Source organism: Sciurus carolinensis, chromosome 2 (assembly GCF_902686445.1).
Source record: "Sciurus carolinensis chromosome 2, mSciCar1.2, whole genome shotgun sequence".
NCBI classification, from domain to species: Eukaryota; Metazoa; Chordata; class Mammalia; order Rodentia; family Sciuridae; genus Sciurus; species Sciurus carolinensis.
The window spans coordinates 14,110,283-14,130,963 of record NC_062214.1 but is presented as its reverse complement, the minus strand read 5'-3'; the positions used below and the strand labels follow the sequence as shown (position 1 = coordinate 14,130,963).

General features: G+C 52.1%; 1 protein-coding gene across 1 annotated transcript; it reads right to left on the bottom strand.

The window, feature by feature from the left end:
- Positions 1–974: 974 nt before the first annotated feature.
- On the bottom strand, positions 975–19,907 carry Sdc4 (syndecan 4). Its single transcript, XM_047539746.1, has 5 exons — positions 19,780–19,907; positions 7,855–7,993; positions 6,575–6,621; positions 5,610–5,808; positions 975–3,046 (listed from the first exon to the last, which is right to left on the bottom strand). The coding sequence occupies exons 1-5, from the start codon at positions 19,903–19,905 to the stop codon at positions 2,895–2,897; spliced, it is 663 nt and encodes a 220-aa protein (XP_047395702.1). The 5' UTR covers positions 19,906–19,907; the 3' UTR covers positions 975–2,894.
- Between the last annotated feature and the right edge of the window lie 774 nt (positions 19,908–20,681).

Here is a 20,681-nt window from a genome sequence, read left to right as displayed (position 1 = left end):
TACTGAGGATCGGCCCCGGATGTCCTACCCCTGAGCTGTATTCCCAGCTCTTTTTATATCTTGCAACAGGGTCTTGCTGAATTGAAGGGGCCCTGGACAATACAACCCTCTAATAGGCAGTGTGGTTATAAGCAGACTCCAGAGCCTGGCTGTCTGGTTCACATCCCACCTCCATCCCTGGTAAGCTGTGTAGCTTTGAAAAAGTCATTAACCCCGTAGGTGAGTTCATCTGTACAATGGGTCTACCAATGACATCTACTGTTATGATGATTAATAAGTTCAGCTGTAAAGCAATGAGAATGGGCTCCTGGCACATGGTATGTGTGCTGTTGAATTAGCCATAACTGCTGTCAATTTCTCTTGGTGTCCTCCCCAACCCCAGCCAAGCACTGGGCAACATGGTGTCAAGAGGGAAGAATCCCCAGTGTCCAAGGACTTGGAATTAAGGTTCAGCTCTGCACTGACAAGCTAAGTGCAGAATATCCCTTCGGTAAAAATGTTCTGACCCACTCACAGGGTTGTCGCGAGCATCACCAGGGGTCGTCAATGGTTTCCAGAGCCTGCCAACTACAGTGTCAGTAGAGCCCGAGCAAATGACATGAGTGAAGCAGACAGAGACGGGGACATGGCAGAGCCCACGTCTAGAAAGAAGGAAGTCCTTTCCCAGAAGCACCTGCTGGTTGCCATGCAGGCGGATCATTGCCAACTTATACATTTTTTTCCCAAAGAAAGGAGGAATCTGAACTTTTATGAGGAAGAGGCTGGTCTGTCTTTGTTTGGACCACAGTGCAGCCACGAAACACCGAGGGAGGCAGGCAGGCGAGGGAGGTTGAACTCCATGCCCGGCAGCCTTCCCTCCCCAGGCCCTTTCTGGCCTCCTTAACCTCTCCCTGTCTGCAACTCTCATGCTCCGCTGAGTTCAAGGGGTAGAGAGCCCAGAAAGAATGACATCAAAATGACGGAGGCAGGCAATCTAGAAAGTACCAGGTTTTATTATCTTTTTATCAAAAAATCAGTAACAGACGACAGTGGGGGTGGGAGGAGAGTCGGGGCAGGCTGCAGATGTGCTCACTCCAACACAGCAAGAGGAAAAGGACCCTGAGGCTAGAAGAGGCTAGAAGAGGACCCAGCCGGCTGGGACTCTGGGTTGGGGTAGAGATGGGAGCTAACAGCCACAGGGCACAATGAGGGAAGGTGATTCTCCCCACCCCAGTCAGTGGGGTCAGAAGAAACGACCTACCTGGGCTAAGCCACCAGGCCTCTCCTAAGAGGGAGAGCCCCAGATAATAGACCCAGCTGGGGCCTCATTGGCCTTCCTCCCTATCCCCTTCCCCATCCCAGGGAGATGAGAGTCATCCCAGCCGAGCTGAGCACTAGCTCACCAAGCCAGTACAGTTCTCTAGAGCAGCATGGAAGGGCTCTCTCTGCAGGGTCAGTACCATAGCCACGAGCCCCGGGGGGTGACTGGATGCTCAAGATGTGATTAGTGCAACTGACAGATGAGGATGAAGTTCAAACTTTACATGATCTGAACTGACCTAATTTAAACAGCCACATGTGGTTACTCTATTGTGTAGCACAGCCCTAGAGCCTAGAGAAAGCAAACCCTACAACCTGAGCTGGGCCCCAAGCAGAAGGCAGAAAGACTGGAATCATCTGCCCTCCGCCATCCCAGCCCGGTCAGAAGGCACCAGGAACAGGGCAAGAGAAAGGCAAAAATCCACTCGCGCAGCCACCCGGCCAACAGGAAACTGGAAATATCACACTATATCCTGAAAAAATATATTTATCTATTTTTCTAGAACCAAGGGCAAATAATAATATATTACAGGAACAGAGACACAAATACCACACCATCCCTATATTATATTTTGGGATCTGCTATAAAACTATGTTTCAGCAAAAGTTACTTCTTAGATGAAGCAGCTTCAGAAAGGGCCAAGGTCATGAGCAGGGGAGCAGGAACTTTTTTAAATGGGGGGGGGGGGGCTAAAGAATAAAAAGGGAAAGAGAGGCCCTGTATGAAGCTATAAATAGTAAAAAAAAAAAAAAAAAAAAAATTAATAAAAATCACATCTCCGGCTCTTCTCTCATTTTCAAGAAACAAACAAACATAAAACTCATTAAATACAAACTTCGCAGGTGCTGTGAAATGTGAGTGCAGAACATCCTCACATCTCCACGCTTGCCCAGGCAGACACACTCTGCACAAAGGAATGAACTGTTAAAAAAACAATAATAACAAAAACACCCTAAAGATGATTTACAAATATTCTATAGATTCATTTCAGGGTGTGCTTGCAGCACGTCCCCCACCCTCCCTGGCCAAATAAAAAAGGTCGATTTCCACAAGTCGCTCAAAAGAGCCCAGGATGGCCCTCGGTGTACCACAAACCCTCCCGCTCCATGGCAAGGACCCACGGATGGACGTTCTTGGGGGTGCCGGGGGTTCTAGTTCCTTCTCCCCAGTCCCACAGAGGGATGGGCTGTGAAAGGGGAGGAAGCAGCCAGGCAGACCTCCAGGCGGGACTCCCACAATAAATACCCCTTCACCCCTGGCTCCAGGGGGCCCCCCCATGAGGCATGTTCAGTAGAGGCTCTAAACTGGTCCTAGATTCTAATCTGGAAATTTTTAAAAATGACCCACCCCCAGGCTTGCCTTCAGAAAGGCCACACTTAACCCCCATTTTTCTTCAGGGGCAACTGAGGCCAAAACCCCAGAAGAGCTAGGCAGCACAGTAGAAGACGATGTCGCTTTTGACCCCGGATAGGGGATCGGCGCTGGAGATACGGACAGGTAGGTGTTGAGGTTCCTCCTCCTACTCTAGTGCCCACCGTTCACAATCCTTTGGCTCCCCTTCCTGCTCAAGTCCAAGCCAGTGCCTGTGGGAGGCTCATGCGTAGAACTCATTGGTGGGGGCTTTTTTGTAGATGGGCTTCTTGCCCAGGTCGTAGCTGCCTTCGTCCTTCTTCTTCATGCGGTAGACCAGCAGCAGGATCAGGAAAACCGCGAACAGGATGCCCACGATGCCACCCACAATCAGCGCTGGAGAGAGCAGGAGAGAGCGGGGAGCCGGGTGAGAGCTGCTCTTGGAACCTCGGGCTACACACCCTCTGCACCCACAGGCATTTCCTGCAGCCAGATGTCACCACTCCCTGTGCCAGGCAAGCTGAACGCCTAATTAAATTCCACCCCGCCTGACCCCAATTATGACCAGTTGGGCCACGAGGCATTATAAGTCACTGAACACCTTAGGGTTAAAATGGCAAAGTCACTATGTAAACCTGATTCTAAAGCACAGGCAGACGCCTAGCAACAGCTGCGTGCTGAGCCAGGATAAGAATAATGGCGAGCTGCGGAAAACCACTTAGACACATCTGCCCTTAGCACAGGGAACTTTCTAGCTTTTCCTGTGTGTGCACACCCATCTACCTACCTGAGCCTACACAGTATACATGGCATAGACATTCTGCATCCACGCAGAACACACTAACGTCCACACCGATGTCACAGATAAACCGCGTACTATGCTGCATGTTTCCATGCAGAGCCCAGTGGCTCAGGCTGGTTACCACTCCCACCTACTAGCTGTGTGATTCCAGGCAAGTCCCTTAGTCTTGTTCATTGCAGAATGGATTTGTGAGTTGCATACATTTGTCCTAAAGATTAAATAAATTATCTAGTGGCTTAGAACAGTGCCCAGTGCAGAGCATATGCTCAAGGCTCATGAACTGTAAACCTCTGGGATTTATCTCTGTGTCCCCGACACCCTGCATTGGGCCTGCTGAATAAATGGCACTCATAGTTCGGCTCAGCGAGGAGCGCCTGAATGGTGTCAGGCAGAGGTGAGCATCTGTTCTGTCCACCATGCCAGGTGGCCTGAATGACTCATTCCTGTTAGGGGTAGGAATGGCTCGCAGAAGCCTTTCTGTGGCAGATTGAGTCCACTAATTCAGTCTTACTCAAGCTAAGAAGATTAATTTTCCATCACTGCACACCCTACAGATCTGTGCACAGAATGGAATGGAGGAGCACAAGACCCAAGACCCAAAAAGCAGCACCGAAGGACTTCGAGAGGTGCCTGAAAGCACATGGAATATTAGGCAGGGACCCCATTCCCATTTCCATCACCTCCCCTTGGACAACACCATCGAGACTCCACACAGGGTCAAAGTCCAAGCACAGGCTCAGAAGTTGACTGTGCTCCTAGGTACAAACAACAGGTCCACTGCTTTCTGGCTTTGGGACTTCCTACAAGTCATTTAGACTTGGTTTCAGATTGTTGGAGGGACCCCCGGAGGGGCACAGGAATCTTATAGCATATAGCAAACTTAAAGCCCCTGGGAACTGTTTTAAAGCTACTAGAATGGAGGATCCCACCTCAGTCAGCTAAAAATGTTCCCTTTCTCATAAGGATCTCATACTGGTTAATGCTCAAATGGAAGAGTAAACAGATAGCCTGGCTTCAGTTCTTCTCTTGCCATGTGCCCCAAAGCCTGGGCCTGTCTCCCCATGAATAAGAAACAGTGGTTTGGACTAGATCACTGACTTTTATGTTTTCCTTTAGAAACAGAAGCACCTTTAGTTGCTCTAAGCAATACCTAATCAACAGATCTAAAATCCATATATGTGCTGGGCTGGTGATACACACTTATAATCCTGGCTACTCAGGAGGCTGTGGCAGGAGGATCTCAAATGCAAGGCTAGGCTTGCCACCTTAGAGAGACCCTGTCTCAAAATCAAAACATAAAAGGGGCTGGGAATATGGCTCCGTGGTGGAGCATCCCTGAATTCAACCTCCAGTACTGCCAAAACATATAAAAATAAAATCTGAAAATTTAAAATCTGTAGCTGGTAGACCTAAAATATGCCACCCGAGAGTGAAACTCTGTGGTTGGAGAAAGATGGGGAGGCTTAACCTCTAAGATGTTTCCACAAAACAGTCTGAACCATGTAAGACTCAGTGGCCCCTCACCCTGGGACAGAGCTTACCCACACCAGCACAGTTATAGTCAAGAGTTGTCATCAGAAACCAAATGTTTAACCTCTCTTGGCTTCAGTGTCCTATTCTGTCACATGAAGATACCCTGTGCCTCACTTTCTGAAGGGACAATGAAGATTCAGTGATGTGACACTAACATCAGAAGGGCCCTTTACAGTTTGCTAAGCAATTTCATTTTTTATTTTTCACTAACTCATGGAGTTCTCGTCATACCCATTTTAGAGATGAGAAAAAAGTGGGGGACTTCATCCTGCTCAAAAACCTTCTCAGCAAGGTCACAGGCTGCTAAGCCAGAGAGCAGGGGAAAGGGAGGCCAACCCAGACTTAAAGGAACCACCAGGTTTTCAAGGGAAATTAATGATTAACTCCCAGATGCCAAACCCAGGCTGTGAAAGTGCTTGGAAAAATACCCCAGAGGGGCGTGAGGCAGGAAGTCACAAGGCCTATTCTTTAGAAGACTTTGATACGAAATTCTTCCCATCCCCCTCCACCAGGCTGCAGAGGTTAAAGCTCTCCACCCCCAAGGCCAGCTAAGGGGCCTAGGGGCATCCCTGCCTGCCGTCCCTCTTCCCCTCAAGGCATGTCAGGAAGAGCTTGGGGCCTCACCTGCCAGGACCTCCGTTCTCTCAAAGATGTTGCTGCTCTGGGCAGTGCTGGACATGGACACCTTGTTGGATACATCCTCGTCTCCCTCAAAGGGCGAGATCCTCTTAGGGATGACTTCATTCTCCTCGAGTTCCTTAGATTCGGAGCGGACCTGGCTCCCAGGCCCTGCCCGCTCAGGGATGTGGTTATCTAGAGGCACCTGAAGGGGGGAAAGAAAAACAAAACTGGAGTGAGCATGGGGAGGGACTTAAGCAGGGGGGGACGTTCAGCCAGGTGGAGAATTGGGGCTGACCCGTATGGTCCTGGAATAGGAACCCACAACTACCTCTCAAAATTATGCTGCCAAAACGCTTACCTTGGACCTTTCTAGTACATCAGTCCCTAATGGGAAATGAACCTGTCCAAAGGGAGAGGGATGTTCCCACACCCCGCTGATAGGAAGGTGTTCTAGAGCAGCCGTGCAGGAGGCAGTGTGGCAAACCCTAGGAACTGCCTGCCCTTTAAGGCTGCAATTTTGCCTCTGGACTCTATCCTAAAGAGCTTGCCACAGGGTTTTAATTTTAGGATATCAGAAAATTATATGAAGTTTCTCCATCAATAAGGAGAACCAAGTGAACTATGATGCAGCCTGTACAAGTGACAAGGACATTTCATTACATGTTCAGGACCACCATAGTGACAAATGCAGTAGACAGAACTGTATATGCTATTTGGTATCAGTTTGGAAACAGCCATAAATGCACAGAAAAGGAGCTGGTGTCACAGTGACTACCCCTGCAGGGGGCATGGCCTACCTGCAACCCAGTTACCCACAGTTATGCCTGTCCCAAAGTAAGCCCAGGACCCCAGATGAAAAGGCTGCTTGCAGAATGCGGTCAGACCCCTGGGGGCGGCTGCTTTCTGCCCTTCTCAATGGGTGCGGGTGTCTGACGGGTGCAGCGGGAGGAAAGGCATGCAGCACTTACCAAGGGATGGATCACTTCAGGGAAGCTTTCCGGGCCCTCCAAGTCATCTGTAAGGTCAGAATAGCTCTGTGAGCACAGGGTCCAGTCCCCCAAGTAAGTGGCCCCTGCAGCCATGGCTGGTGGGAGTCCTAACTTACAACCGCAGCCCCTCAAATCTCCGTGTCCAGCAAGTGAACTTGGTCACCTCAACCTCAGCCTCCTAGTCTGAAAAATGGGACCCCTGAGACCTGCCTCCCTGGCTCTTCCATACCAACTGTGTGTGCTGGTAGCCAGGCAGGAGCTTCATTAGCTCCAAACACCCTTGTTCTGTAAAGCATGAATCCGGGTACCAACAACCACACCTAGGAGCTGAGAGAAATGCAGAATTTCAGGGCTGACTGAATCAATCTGCATTTGAACAAGATCCCCAGGGAATTAAGGTTTAAGAAAGAAGACTCTAACTGTAATATTAAATACCATATATTGCATCATTAAAACATGTACTGAGAAGATGGGTATTTCGCTACAGAAACCTTCTACTATGTATATGTATCTTATGACATCATGTTGTATATCTTAAATACACACAGTAAAATTTATTTTTAAACACACACACAAACACACAGAGTTACCTGGGTGCTTGGTCCATGCCAAGAGTTCTAACTGAATTCACTCCCACAACACTGATGTATAGTCATTATTATTCCCATATTACAGAATAGGAATCCGAGGCTCAGAGGTGACATAGAGTTAAGGTTTGAAGTCAGGACTATGTGACTTCAAAAACTCAAACTTGGAATACTGACATGACTGTGAACACAGGAGGGATGATTCTCAGCAGCTGTCGGCCCTAGAGGTCAGCGCCAGGGCGTGAAAAACCACAAAGGACATTGCCCCTGGTTTGGTCCCAGGAAGCCTCTGCCCTCACATGCCCCTCCCACCCCCACCTCCATTTCTCAGCTGTACTTTCCTTTCCAAAGAAGAAAACTACGTGGGGTCCCCGACTCCCACCACCGCACTGCCCCACCCCATGCCAAAGGGAGGAGCCTATGGGAAAAGGTTCAGGCTGGTGCCTGAAAACCCAAAGCTACAGTGAATTCAGAGCAGCACACAGCTCGCCCCAGAGGTCTCGGCCATAGAAAAGGCCAATACAGTTACTTTTGTTTCTCCTTTTGAGGAGAAGAGGGGTAGTGTAGGAAATCCCCACGAAGATCCCAGGCTCCAAGTTCGTACTCCTCACTGGCTGGGCTACCACCTCCTCCGGCCCTGTGACCCAGGCTTGCCCAGCATGTCCTCCTTACCCAGATCTCCAGAGCCCGACAGCTCAAAGTCATCAGATTCCTGCCCGGGGCCCCCGACGTCCTCATCATCAGGTAGGTCTCCGGAGAAGTACTGGCCTTCCAGGAGGTCCTGGGGGTCGATGACCTCGGTTTCTCGGATCTAGGATGAAGAAAGGAGAAGCCTCAGCCAGTGGCCCCCGGTGCTCTACGACAGCTGAGCCCCAAGAACTAGTGAAGGGGACAGGCCCAGGAGCACACGCCTGTAATTCCAGCCACCTGGGAGGAGGATCACACGTTTGAAGCCAGCCTCAGCCACTTAGCGAGACCCTGTCTCAAAATTTAAAAAATAAAGGGCTGGGAGTGTATCCAGTGGCAAAATGTCCCTGGTTTCAATACACAGTACTAGGAGAGAAAAAAAAGTGCCAGCAGGGGATGGAGCCAGGGTCTGGAGACCCAGGTCCTGGATCCTGTCCCGCCCCCAACTTACTGTGTGACCTTGGGCAAGTCTGTTTCCCATTCACCGTTAATTAAAAAAAATACAAGTGGTAATAATGAAATTATTAGTATTATTAGGTATCCTTTACTGAGCACTTGAAATGTGCCAGCCCGTTTTTAATAATTCTGGTGGCATGTTGTTAACTTATTTTACAACCAAGGAGACTGGGCATTAAAGACTTCATAAATTATTTTCTTTTGGTGACAAAACTTGCAGACAGAGGAGAAATGACGGGGCTGCCTGATTTTGGAGCCCGCGGGTCCTGCGTGCACCAGCAGCCCTGGGGACACCATGCTGCAGGGTCCTGTGAAGCAGTAGCAGCTGACTGACACATGGCAGCGAGTGGACTCCTGGCTCTGGTCTTGCCCAGTCGGGGACACCTTTCCCAGCTGAGTCAAGCTGGGCTGGGACAGGCTCACTCACACCTCACTCACTGGAGCGTTGCTCAGCCCTGGTGACTCAGGCGCTCACTCCCGAAATCAGCCTTGACTTCCAAACATCTCCCACAAGCGGTTCTGCTGCCAGCACTGTGCAGCGCACAGAGAGGCACAGTCCCCACCCCACAGACCACCACTCCAGCATCCTTAAGTGTCACTCACCCCATGGAGTCCCCCTCCCACCCCCGACACAGCAGAGTCTGAGGGCCGCCCCTACCAAGCAGCTTTCAAAAGGAAAGTGTCCAAGGTCCAGGGAGGCAAAGACCCCTTAACTGCAGGAGGCAGGGCAGGGGGTCTGCTCAGAACCACGGAATACAAGCTAGACACCCAGGAAGTCCTGTTCCCTTTTCACAGAATTTGAGAGAATCTGAAACCAGGATAGGGCAGTGACTTGGCTAAGGTGGCACAGTGTTAGCAACACAGATCAGAGTGGAAAGATGGCAGGTCGCTGTTGCTGACTGCCCAGGCTGTGCTGGGCCCAGCTGAGACGGCCAGGGGCACAGTGGAGACTCTGAGAAGAAACAGCCTCCAGTTTGGTTCATAAAACAAGCTACCGAGCAGCAGCAGAAGTCTAGAAAAGCCCCTTGGGAGACCAGCCTCCTCTTCCACCCTCCCAGCTGGCTTCCGGGGAGAGGCGGGTGAAATCTGTGCTCTCCTCCACCCCCCGAGGGGGCAGGATGCTGGATTCCCGGAAGGGAGCCGGGTCAGGCTGGGAGCAAGGCAGGGATAGGCTTCCTTCTCTCCCGGCTGGGGGAGGCTCCGGGGAGATTGGCACATGTGGGGGTGGGAGAGAGAAGGGGTTAAGCCCTGGTTAGGGATGACTTCATGACTCCGGAATCAGGAGCTGTTGAGCCGCTGGCGCTGGAATTCCAGCCCCCGCACTATACAGCCTGTGCCTGTGGTTTGGGTTTGGCAGCACAGGGGAAGGCTCCTTCACGGTTGCGTAAGCGCCTAGACCTAGGGTGGGGTTCCTGTGCTCCTACCCCCATCTCCAGCTGTTGCAAATGTCCTGGGGCTCAGAATCTGAACAGCAGGGCCTCCGGGTTTACTAAGAGCCAGGTTTTATAATGAAGTACCGGACAGGATGTTGGCCCCATTTTTGCAGAGGTGGAAATGAGGGCTCTGAAAGATAGTCACTTGTCTAAGGCCACACAGGCAGAAAGTGGCCATGCTGAACCAGAACCCGGGCATGAGTCTCCTGGGCTTTGAACCACATACACAGGAACACATGTGTTCACACGTGAGCCCCGGTAAGCGGGTGCGTCACATCCAGCTGAGACAAAGATGCTTTGGCCCCTTGTTGACCTGGCCTGAAAACCAGCCTGGCTGTGGGGTGTCGGAGTTCAAAGTCTGCAGGACAGAGATGAGGTCCCGACCACGGGGCTGGGGTTTCCAGCAGTCTCAACAGTCTAGAAACCTTGCTACTCCCTGGTTCCTGGTCACTGTGGAATGTTGTTTACGCATTTGGCCTTTCCTTTAGTATGTGAAAGTGCTATAAAGTGTTTCCAAGCCAGTCATGGGATCAGCAGGCTGATTGGCTGTTAGGAACTCCTCCATCCTACATTGAGGATGAGGAGAGACAGGTGTGACTATCCAGCAGCCATGACAGCGCACACTGAGGATGAATCCAAGCTTTATTCCCAGTTTCACCCTCCTTGTGGGCATCTGGTCATTCCCTAACCCTTCATTTCAATACCAGGTTCCCAGAAGATGGAGTTAGTTCAAGGTCACCAGGGACCAGTGGCATGGCCAGGCCCAGACCCTGTTCCAGGGCTCTGACGGGACAGATTCTTCATCAGTTGCATTGGAGGAGGTAGGAGGCTTCCCTCTTCTATCAAGTAAGAGCACATGAGGTGGTATGACCGAGGGCATGAGGAATTCAGTCCTCCTTGAGCTCTGGAGGCCCCTCTCTGGCCCCTCCTCTGCCCATGACCTCTGACAAGAGGGAAACTCCCAAGTGAGCAGGGGTCACTTAGGACAAGCTCCATGGGATTGCGGGCAGTTGTCCCTCTCTTCTGTGGCAGCAGGGAAGGCACCAACAGCCCCCCACTTCAGACAGGGCCTATGCAGTCTGGGGTGGTTTTGAAGAGCCAGGCTACCCAGCAGCCAGGCCCAGCCCTGACCAGAGAGGGACCCCGCCCTGCTCCTGGCTAAGGATGGTCTGTTCTCCTCGGCTCGCCCCACCCCTTCCCAGGCACGAGTGTTCCCGTGTGTGTGCACACGCACAGGCACCCTCTGTGGGCCCAGGCCTCTCTGCATCTTTGTCTTTTTCACAGATGCACAATAGAAATCACCAGCGTGTGAAGGCTGGGCTGAGACCCTGCTGACCCTGTAGCTGCTGTTCACCTGAATTGGTACCTGGGGGTACCTGTGTTTTTTCCCAGGCCTTCCAGGAAAAAGAAGATAGGGAAGGTAGTTATGCTTTCATTTTATAGCAACTAGTGCCTGCCAACAGAAAGTATCTGAGGCCACAGAGTCCAACGGTCTCATTTTATAACCTCTCAGATTAGGACAAGGGACTTCTCCAAGGTCACATAAGCAGCTGGCAGCAGAGCTAGACCTGGAAGCTAGATCTCCTAGCTCCCAGGCTGGAACTGTCTTCGCTCCCTTTCAAGAGTCCTAGCTGCCCCTGAGGGTTCTCAGCAAATCCATCCTCACTTGTTATGCTCCCCATATGGTTGTCAGGCTATAGCATGAAACTAGGAAAAGGTCACCAACCCTACTTGGAAAAGGTCACCAAACTTATTCCAAAGTTCGACAGCTTCTGTCACCCTAGGAAAAGCAATGGAGTGACCACTATGTGCCAGACACCCTGCTTGGCTCTCCCTATACCTGAGCTCACTGAATTGGTCCAACAGGCTTATGAGGGGCTCTACCTGGGGCTTGGCGGGGCTGTTTACCCACAGCTAAAAAGCAACACAGCTGGGAATCGGACCTCAAGACCATGTCCTGACCACGGCCAGGCTCGTCACTGCCACACACTCTTCACCTCTCCACCCTAACCTGATCGCCCGGCACACTGCCCCATCAGGGCTCCAGCCCCTTCCTCTGGCCAGGAGTAAACAAAGGTGAAAGTGATATTGCTTGAACAAAGGAACAGAAACTTGGCTGGCGCACCAGGGAGTTCAAGGTCTGGGCTTGGTTAACTGTGATCTAATGAGATCCTCCCCCACCTGCCTCCTCCACAGGGAAGGCAGGGTCAGGGCCACACTTGATCCTTCCTTCAGGAGGCAAGACCAGAAGAGCAGTAACTGGGCACCGCGAACGCAGGGTGGGTAGGGTGGGTGAGGTGGGTGAGTGCCCTTGGACGCCAACTGCTGGACCCACCAGAGTGATTCTGGCAGGAGACCCCAGGGTGCACAGCAGACACCTCCTCCCTGATTCCATTCCAAAAGATCAGACATTTCCCAGAATGTGCAAGATCTGTAGCAAATCACAGTCCTGCCTGAGAGTTTATTTGGGCTTTTAAATCCTCAATTTCCTCATTTGTAACCAGTCTCGTTAGCACCTTGCGGAGTGATAAGGATTAAGGGAAATGTATTACTGTGTACAAGCAACCCAGCTCAGGCCTGGTACACAGCAGGTGCTCAATGAGTGGTGACTATTATTAACCCCCACCTGTCTTCCTTTTGGCTAAGGGGGATTATTAATACTCAAAGGGTCAGGGACCTGAGAAGACCTGTGGAAGCAGTTCCTGTGCTGTAAAGAAGCTGGCCAGTGGATGGAGTGGGACTTTTGCAAACTACCAAGGGACATAACCACAGTGGGTTATTATTTTGCTTCTGAGACCAGATTCCTTCAGACTATGCAGAGTGAAAGAGATGGGGAGAGACCAAACCAAGTCACTCAGCTGTGGGCATCTGCCCTAAGCAAATGGAGAGAGGCAATCACACACAATCTGCAGTCTGGTGCTCTGGTACCTGAAGGGTTAAGGCAGGTCTGGAGTGGGGGTGGAGCAAGGGTTCAAATGTCAGCTCTGCCCACTCAAGGCCAGGTTACTCTGAACACAATCACTCTGAAGAGAGCCAGGCCTGGCACTGCCAGCAGCCAGCTTTTCACCAAGCTCAGGGCAGCCCATTCCCAAGCAAGGACTCCAGGATCCTGGGATGCCAGCTGGGAGTGGGGGAGGTGACACTGGAGCCTCTGGACAACCTCCTCCCAGGAGCCAGTCCAGCACCCTGGTCACTGACTCCCTAGGTGGTCTCGGGTGATTCCCTCTCTGGGCCTCGGTTTCCCCACCTATAAAAGACGGGTCTCACAAAAACAAGCCTCCCTCTGTCCTGAGGCCTGGTAACCAAACTGGGCATTGCTCCGATTACCAGTGGAGACAGCTGGGAGGGGCTGGCTCCCCGAGGGCCTCGGAGACAGAGGTGCATTGAAGCTGGGCTTGTAATCTAGGCAGCCGATCCGAAATCCCTGCTGGATCTGCAGCCGGGGAGGCTCTCCGGGCGCACACAAGCCTCTTGTGTTCTGAGAGCAAGTTGAGAGCCTCCTCTGCAGCCTTGTCGCAGCAGATTAGATGGACCAGGGTGCTGGCTTCCTGCCCCTTTCCCACCTCCCCCACCACCCAGGGAAGCCTGCTCCAGAGCAGCTCAGTCTGTTCCATAATCATCTCCCAGCAGCTGGGCTTCCCCGAGGCAAGGAGCGCCCCCACTTGGGTGCCCAGCCCAGCCATTTGCAGCCAGTCCCTGCAGGCCTGGCTGCCACCACCCAGCTTCACCCAGTCACTGTTTCCACACACGCCAGCCCCTCCTACCCGCCTTTCCATTACCCCAGGTGTCACCTGACAGCTCTCCTCTGCCAGAGAAAACTGGGGCAGCTGAGTTCCCTGGCATGAAAGACCAGGGAGGGGCAGGGGCAGCATGAAAAGGGAGGCACTGAGTGAGACAGTCTGGCCCAGGACAGGGGTGAGAAGCGGGGTGCCAGAGGTGGGCAGAAAGTGGGGGGCGGGGAGACTATAGGAAGTTGAAGCTGGAACAAACTGGTAAGATTAATCTTTTGGGGAGTCCCGAGCCCTCTGAAAATGATAAAAGGTGAACCCTGAGAACTGGAACAAGCCATTTACAGTTTTACTGTGTGCATAGACACCACCTACTCAAGGCCAACCTCTGGCCGGCTTAGGAACCCTTGTCTAGCCACTAATAATAAAATCAACTGAAGCCAGCACTTTACAAGTTTGCCAAACACCGATTATGACCCTTGAGTGACACAGGTGTTTTATAGAGGACACTAGGGCTCTCATATCAACAAAGTGATTTATTAACCAACTCTGTGTCCCTGGGTGAGTGGCAGAGGTGGGACGGAGACAGGTTTTCTGGCTATAAAACATACCCACTTTTCCAGTCACCCAGCTTCTAGCAGACAAAGCCAGAGAGGCCTCCAGGGCCAGGAATATGTCCAAAGGTCGCCAGTGAGTTAATGACAAACAAGCTCAAGAAGCCAGGCTTCTTATCCTCCTGGAGTTAAATCAGAACCAAAGTTAACATATGTCCTCCCCTCTCCTAGGAAAGTCGGGCTAACTGCCTTTTCAGAACACTGTTTCTGTCCATCATCGCCTTGTCCCTCCAAAACCCACAGTGCTACCTGCAGTCACTCAGTCACCCTAACATTAGAACTCGCTGGGCACCATAGTGCGATATGAGAGGCTGAGACAGGAGGATCAAAAGTTTGAGACCAGCCTTAGCAACTTAGTGAGGTCCTAAGCATCTTAGGGAGACCCTGTCTCAAAAAATAAAGGGAAGGTGGCTTAGTGGTAAAGCCCCCCTGGGTTCAATTCCCAGTACCCCCTCCCCCGCAAAAAAAAAAGACTAGAACTCCGCCCCTCCCACACAGGAGAGTGACCTGAGTCCTGGGCAGTGTCCTGAGTGGTCCAGTACCCTTCGCAAACACCCTGCCCCTCTCCCTGCAGGCTTCCAAGTTGCTCACCATAGGACTCCTGCAGGACAGGTGGGGCTGCTGGGAACTGGTTCTTGTTTAAATATAAACCATCCGGATAATTAGCAAACAGCCCACTTCTAAGATAAACAAATAGGAGATTTTGACTCCATCAGCCCCACCCAGGACTCCTCCCTTTCCACCCACCAGCTGTGGGGTTAGGTGTGGGGGAGGGGAGAAAGCTTTCTAGGGGCCCTGACAGGGAAGGGACAGTCACCAAGGAATGCCTCAGCCTCCTCTCCGCTAAGCACTCTACTATTCTGTGTGCCCTTATTTCCAGCCTTGTCATCTAAAGCCTCTCCAAAAAGCACTGTGATTTTTGGGGGGACGCGGGGTACTGGGAATGAGCCTGGGGCACTCTACCACTGAGCTACATCTGCAGCCCCTTTTTTTCTTGCTTTGCTGAGGTTGGAACCCACCTGGAGCGTGCTAGGCAAGCTCCACTGAGCTACCCTCCAGCTCTGCAGCATGGCCCTTCTTAACAGACTGGGAAGCTGGGCTCAGAGAGGCTGAACGGCCTGTCCGAAGTCACCAGTAAGAGGTGAACTTAACACATCTGGAGTTAGGTCTGCCTCACACCAAACCAATGTCTCCCAAACGGCCCCAGCAGCAAGGAGGAGGCCTCAGAAATGTCACAGAATCCTAGGTCAAGTCACATCTACCCTGGGTCAGCTTCGTTCTGAGCTCACACCACTCAGTTTTGCTGAAAGGGGGGAAATGTGCCCCGAACTTTGCAGAGGTCTAAAGACCCATTTTGAGGACCAGATGAACTCTGTCCAGTGTCAAAGTCCACATGCAGGCCTAGTACAAGTACTTTCTGTATGTCCCCTTAAGGCTCTGGACACTAAAATGCTGACTCCAAAGGATAAGGTAAAAGTCTTCATATCGATTCCAACACTCCCATCACAGAGCCATCCTCTTAGCCAAGAATTTGAAAGGAAATGGGGACTCAGACAGGTGACAGTAGCCTGCAGTGACTCACAGAGCCCCATCCCCCAATTTTAAGTGTTCATTGGAAATCACACCCACCTACCAGTCTAGGAGGCCTCAGGACAACTAGAAGCCAATTCCTCTCAACAGGGAGCTGGGGCTGGAGCCCAGGCTGGCTTCTCTAGCTCCTCATTCAAGCTGGCTCAGCACTCCAAGTCCTTGGAAAAGCTCTCCGTTTCCAGGAGCTGAGGATGGCAGGAGCTGAATGTCCATCCCCACTTCTCTTGAGTCAGGCTCTTGTTTGGACTCTTAACTAAGGGGGCCAAGAAAGCTCCCCTCTCCTCATCAATGGGCTTGGGTGGGGGCAGGAAGGACCCTTAGAAGGGCAAAGGGCCCAACCTCCTCATTTTAGGGTTGGGGACACTGAGACTCAGACACAGGGTGTATTTGCTTAAGGATACCCAGCAATGCAGAAATAGGACCCAATGTATCTACCATCAAACCCAGCAAAATCTCCTGATCTGGAATGTTCTGAGGATGATCAAACCAGACACCTTGCATTATCAGTCAGACCTGGTTTTGACCTTGGCAAGTCACTACATTCCTCTGAGCATTAGTTCCCTATAAAAAAAATGGAGACAAAAATACCTACTTCACAGTATTACTGGGAGATATTCATACTGGTGATATATAACCTCAATGCACCTTTTACAATGAAGTTCCATGCATGAATTTATTCATTCATACAAACATTTCCTGAGAACTAACTCTGGGACAGGTATTTCACTAAAACAAATGGAGCAAAGTTCCTGCCCTGGGGTTGTGTGTGTGTGGGTGGGTGGGTAGGTGGTAGGGCTTCCCCCATTCCAGAATTTGGTACAGCATATTAAGTCTCTAGAGGGAATGCTTTGGATGTCATGTGGGTCCCACAACCCCTTTTGAATAGTTGGTACTTAATTGCTAATGAAATATCAATGCTGGAAAGGGCTCTTGAAGTTATCCAGTTTAAAATCCTCATTTTACAGATTGGGGTTATCAGTGCAAAGAGGGCAAGAGACCTCCCTCCAATCTCATGAAGCCCTCCATGGCCAGAATATTTCCCCAGGTGTTTGGTAACTCTGTGGGCTCCCATGAAGTCCCAAGAGTTCTCATTGGATACTCAAGGGTCCTAGAACCCACTGGGCTTCCGCTCCACCCTCACTTCTGTGCAATCAAGGAAAGAATTCTTAAGCAGACCAGAAATGTCTTTAAGTTGAAGTACACCTGGTGGATGGGGAACACTTCCCCAGAACTGCCTGGGCCTGGTGCCAAGTCATGGACTGTGCCCCTGGGCAGCAACACCTTTGTCCCCCTCCCACCCCTCTCCACTCCCAAAACAAGGCTACCTTTAATTGGCCAAGGAGTGGCAGGAAGGTAGATCAGGGGAACGCTCCCAGCTGGACAGGAAGAACTGGTTTAGGATGGCAAACCCCGCCAGACAGAGGAGAGGGCAGCTGGGTGCTTGCCCCGGGGTTCCTTCCCAAAACCTGTGGCACCAAGGTGCGGGAATGCAATCCTAGGGGAAGGCCCCGCTTTGGAGCAAACCTAAAATTGGAAAAGGACTACTAGTCAAACAGGAATTCTGATGGTCTGAATGCTCTCAGTTACCCAAGGTGGTAACATTTTACCTCCCTCTCAGTTCCCTCATCTGGAAAGGTGGGTATAATATAATATAATTGCCACACGCTAGGCTTTTTTTTTTTTTTTTTTTTTTTATCTGGGGGGGTACCAGGGATTGAACTCAGGGGCGCTGGACCACTGAGCCACATCCCCAGCCCTATTTTGTATTTTATTTAGAGACAGGGTCTCACTGAGTTGCTTAGCACGTCATTTTTGCCGAGGCTGGCTTTGAACTTTCAATCCTCCTGCCTCAGCCTCCCAAGCCACTGTGATTCCAGGTGTGTGCCACTGCGCCAGGCTATCCTGGGCTTTTTGTGAAGATAAAATGCACCAGATGTGACATATGGAAAGTACTCAACAAATCATAACTGCCATTAGCAAATCCTTCTCCCTGGGCCTCATTTTTCTCCACCTGCAAGAAAGGCAGACTGGATCATCTCTATGTCTAAGCCAACTGTCACTTGGTCTATGTCTAAACCAACTATCACTTGGCCACAACCTGGGAGAAGGGGAGTCAAAAGGGGAAGACCAGTGCCCCAATTAGAGGCAAGAGGTCTGACATTAGCCAGGAAGGGGAGAGCAAAGTTCAAGTTGAGAGACCGATACCTCTCTCAGGAAGCAGCTGCCCAAGCTGATGGCTCTGTCACCCTGGGTCACCCCACACAGGACAGACACAACCCCTCCCCCAAACCACATCCTTCTGACTGCCCCCAGGACACAGTTGTCTGCTCCTCCCGCTGAGCACCTGCAGGCTCAGCAGACCCAGAGCTGAGACTGACATGTGACTGCTCAGGTGGTGACCTCAGCCACCTCTGGGTCCTTTCCTTTTTCCCACAAGGTCCAGACAGGGTTCCTTCAGATGCCTTCCTAACTGCTTGATCCCAACCCCCTTGGGCCCCACTAGTTAGTTACCGCTGCACTGGGGCAGAAGGCTGGTTCCAGTGTTGGCTCCACTAATCTCCCTGCAAAACTGCCCTTGCTTTGGGAAACTAAGCACCCCACTCTGGGCTTCTGTGTCCTTGCACTGTGGAATTCCTTGAGGCTTTCTAGTCCCCAAATTTCAACAGAGTCTAGATCAGTCTTGAGTAATCCAAGGATGGGACCAGCAAGAGTCACTCAGAATAAGATAAAAGCAGGAACTTGGAAGCCTGGCTGCCTAATTTGAATCTGACTCAACCTCTTATTAGCTGTGTGGCCTTGGGCAAGTTACTTAACCTCTCTAGCCTCAGGACCAGTTTAAGAACAGTAAACAGTAGGGTTGTTGTTGAAATCAAGTTAGTTGATGGAGCCATTAGAAAGCTATTAGAACAGGACCAGACACACCAAAAACTCTAAATGTTGGCAACCACCAGTGCGGACCTGGAATTGTACCGGGGGACAGAGAAGAGGGGTATTGCTCAGGGCCTCAATCATTCCTCAACTAGAGGCTGCTAGATAGAGTCAACTTTTCCCAGAGTAGAGAGGAAAAGGAGACCCAGGGCTTTCAAAGGAGTTAACATTAATGATTAAACCCCAGGAACTTATTCCCCCCTAACACTAGGGCTAAAGGGCACAGAGTTCAAGCTCCTGGAAGCAGATCATCCCTCCTGAAATTCCTATGCCTCCAGCTTCCCAGAGGAGACTGCCTCCCTCCTCCCCAGCTGGCTGCTGCCATGCAGCTTCTGGTGGCCCAGGGCTGTGTAAGCTATGCTGGGGACCAGCAGAAGGGGAAAGAGGAAGGTTTCTCTAGGCTCCAGGAGGTCTTCCCCACTCCAGTCCCCTCAAACCGCACTGGAGGTGGGTGCCTCCGTTTCCCCCATGCAGTTCAACAGAAATGAACACTTGGAGAAAACCGAGGCTCAGCTCCTAACTACGTGCCGAGCCTAAACCGCCCCTCCTGTCTGCCCTTGAAAGATCACAGGTCCCAACTTTCTAGGAACCCTAAAGAAGCGGCAGTCACCTCTCGCCCCACGTCCCCATGCCGTTTGTGCAGGTGGGGAAAGTGAGACTAGAAGGACAGGCCTGCTAAGTCAATGGCAGGGCGGGGGCCAGAACTGACGTCTGGGCTCAGCGGTCCACTCCCGGGTGATCCGAAAGAACCGCACCACAACCTTAAGCCCCTCCTGTTTCCCAGCACACGCTGCCCCTCGTCCTCAGGCCATCTCCGATTCTCCAAGCTGTCCCCTCTGGGAGCCCAGGAGAGGGATTCGGCGCTCAAAGCCTGCGCCAGGATCACAGCGAAGGGGCGAGGGTGTGGGAGGGTGTGACACCGGCTTAGTCACGTCTGAGCCGGAGCCCGCGGTAGCGCCGAAGCCAGGCGAGGCGGGAAGAGCGACAGGCTGCGGGTGCGCCGCGCGCGGAGGGGCCACCCGGAGCGAAGTTTCCCACAAGTTTCTCCGGCCTTGGAATCCGGTCGGGAGCGGCGCAGCCCCCGAGCGCCGGCACCCGGACCCCAGGCTCTCAGTAACAAAGGAGCCACCGGCCCGCCCCCGGGGACCTCCAAGCACATACCGACTCTGCGGTGGCTGCGGAGACGCCCACGCAGAAGAGCAGCCCCAGAGCGAGCAGGCGCTCGGGCGACATGGTTCGGCGGAGCCTAGAGGCTGCGGCGAGTGGCCCCGGCAGGCGCGGGCCCATCTTATAGGCGGCGGCCCCGCCCCGGCCCGCCCCCGCTGCCCGTCCCCGCTCCCGCTGCCCGCCCGGAATTCCCCCGCCGCAGCGGGGCCTGCGGGGCGTGCGCCGCCCGCCGAGCTGGAAACCCCAGGGGACCCGCCCCGCGCGCGCCGGCCAGCTCCCTGTCCACCTCCAGCCCTGTCCTCCCGGACCTCCCGAGCCGCCCGGTTCAATTCTTCCACCGCTAGGCAGGACCCCGGGGATCACTGCGTCTGACCCCATTTTATGGTTGGGGAAACTGAGGCCCAGGAACGGCAGAACTTGCCCAAAGTCTTTCATTGAGGTCTGCCTTCAAACCCGGTGCGCTCCTGTCCGAGGGTACTGAAGACTCAAATGGGACGTGAATGCGGGCAGTGTTGAGACAAGGATCAGCAAACTTTTGTGAAAGGCTACATAAGTCAGGCTGTTGTGGGCCTTGTCATCTCTATCCAAATTCTCCAAACTAGTGTCGCGGTTTAAAAGCAGCCATACAGTGTCAAAGGACTGAGCCTGCCTATGTCCTAATAAAACACTGAAATTAGAATTTTGAACGATTTTGCACGGGTTACGAAATAGTGATATTCTTTGGACACCCTTCCCCCGCCGCCGACCATTTAAGAATGTGAAAATCATTCTTAGTGAGCTGAACAAAACAGGCAACCCGCAGCAGAGCTCGGCCTCAAAGTGATTGACCTCTGTTTATAAGGGATTCATTTTTAAGATTAGGGACTTCCTAAAAAGTTAGGTCAGGCGTGGTGGTG

Bases quoted from the DNA above. Each gene is read 5' to 3' on its own strand.
- Sdc4 (XM_047539746.1), bottom strand. From the start codon at position 19,905: ATGGGCCCGCGCCTGCCGGGGCCACTCGCCGCAGCCTCTAGGCTCCGC. The intron at 6,622-7,854 runs GTAAGGAGGACA...CTGACCTTACAG, and splicing joins GTCGGGCTCTGGAGATCTGG to ATGACTTGGAGGGCCCGGAA. The intron at 3,047-5,609 runs GTGAGGCCCCAA...TGCTCTCTCCAG, and splicing joins GAGAACGGAGGTCCTGGCAG to CGCTGATTGTGGGTGGCATC.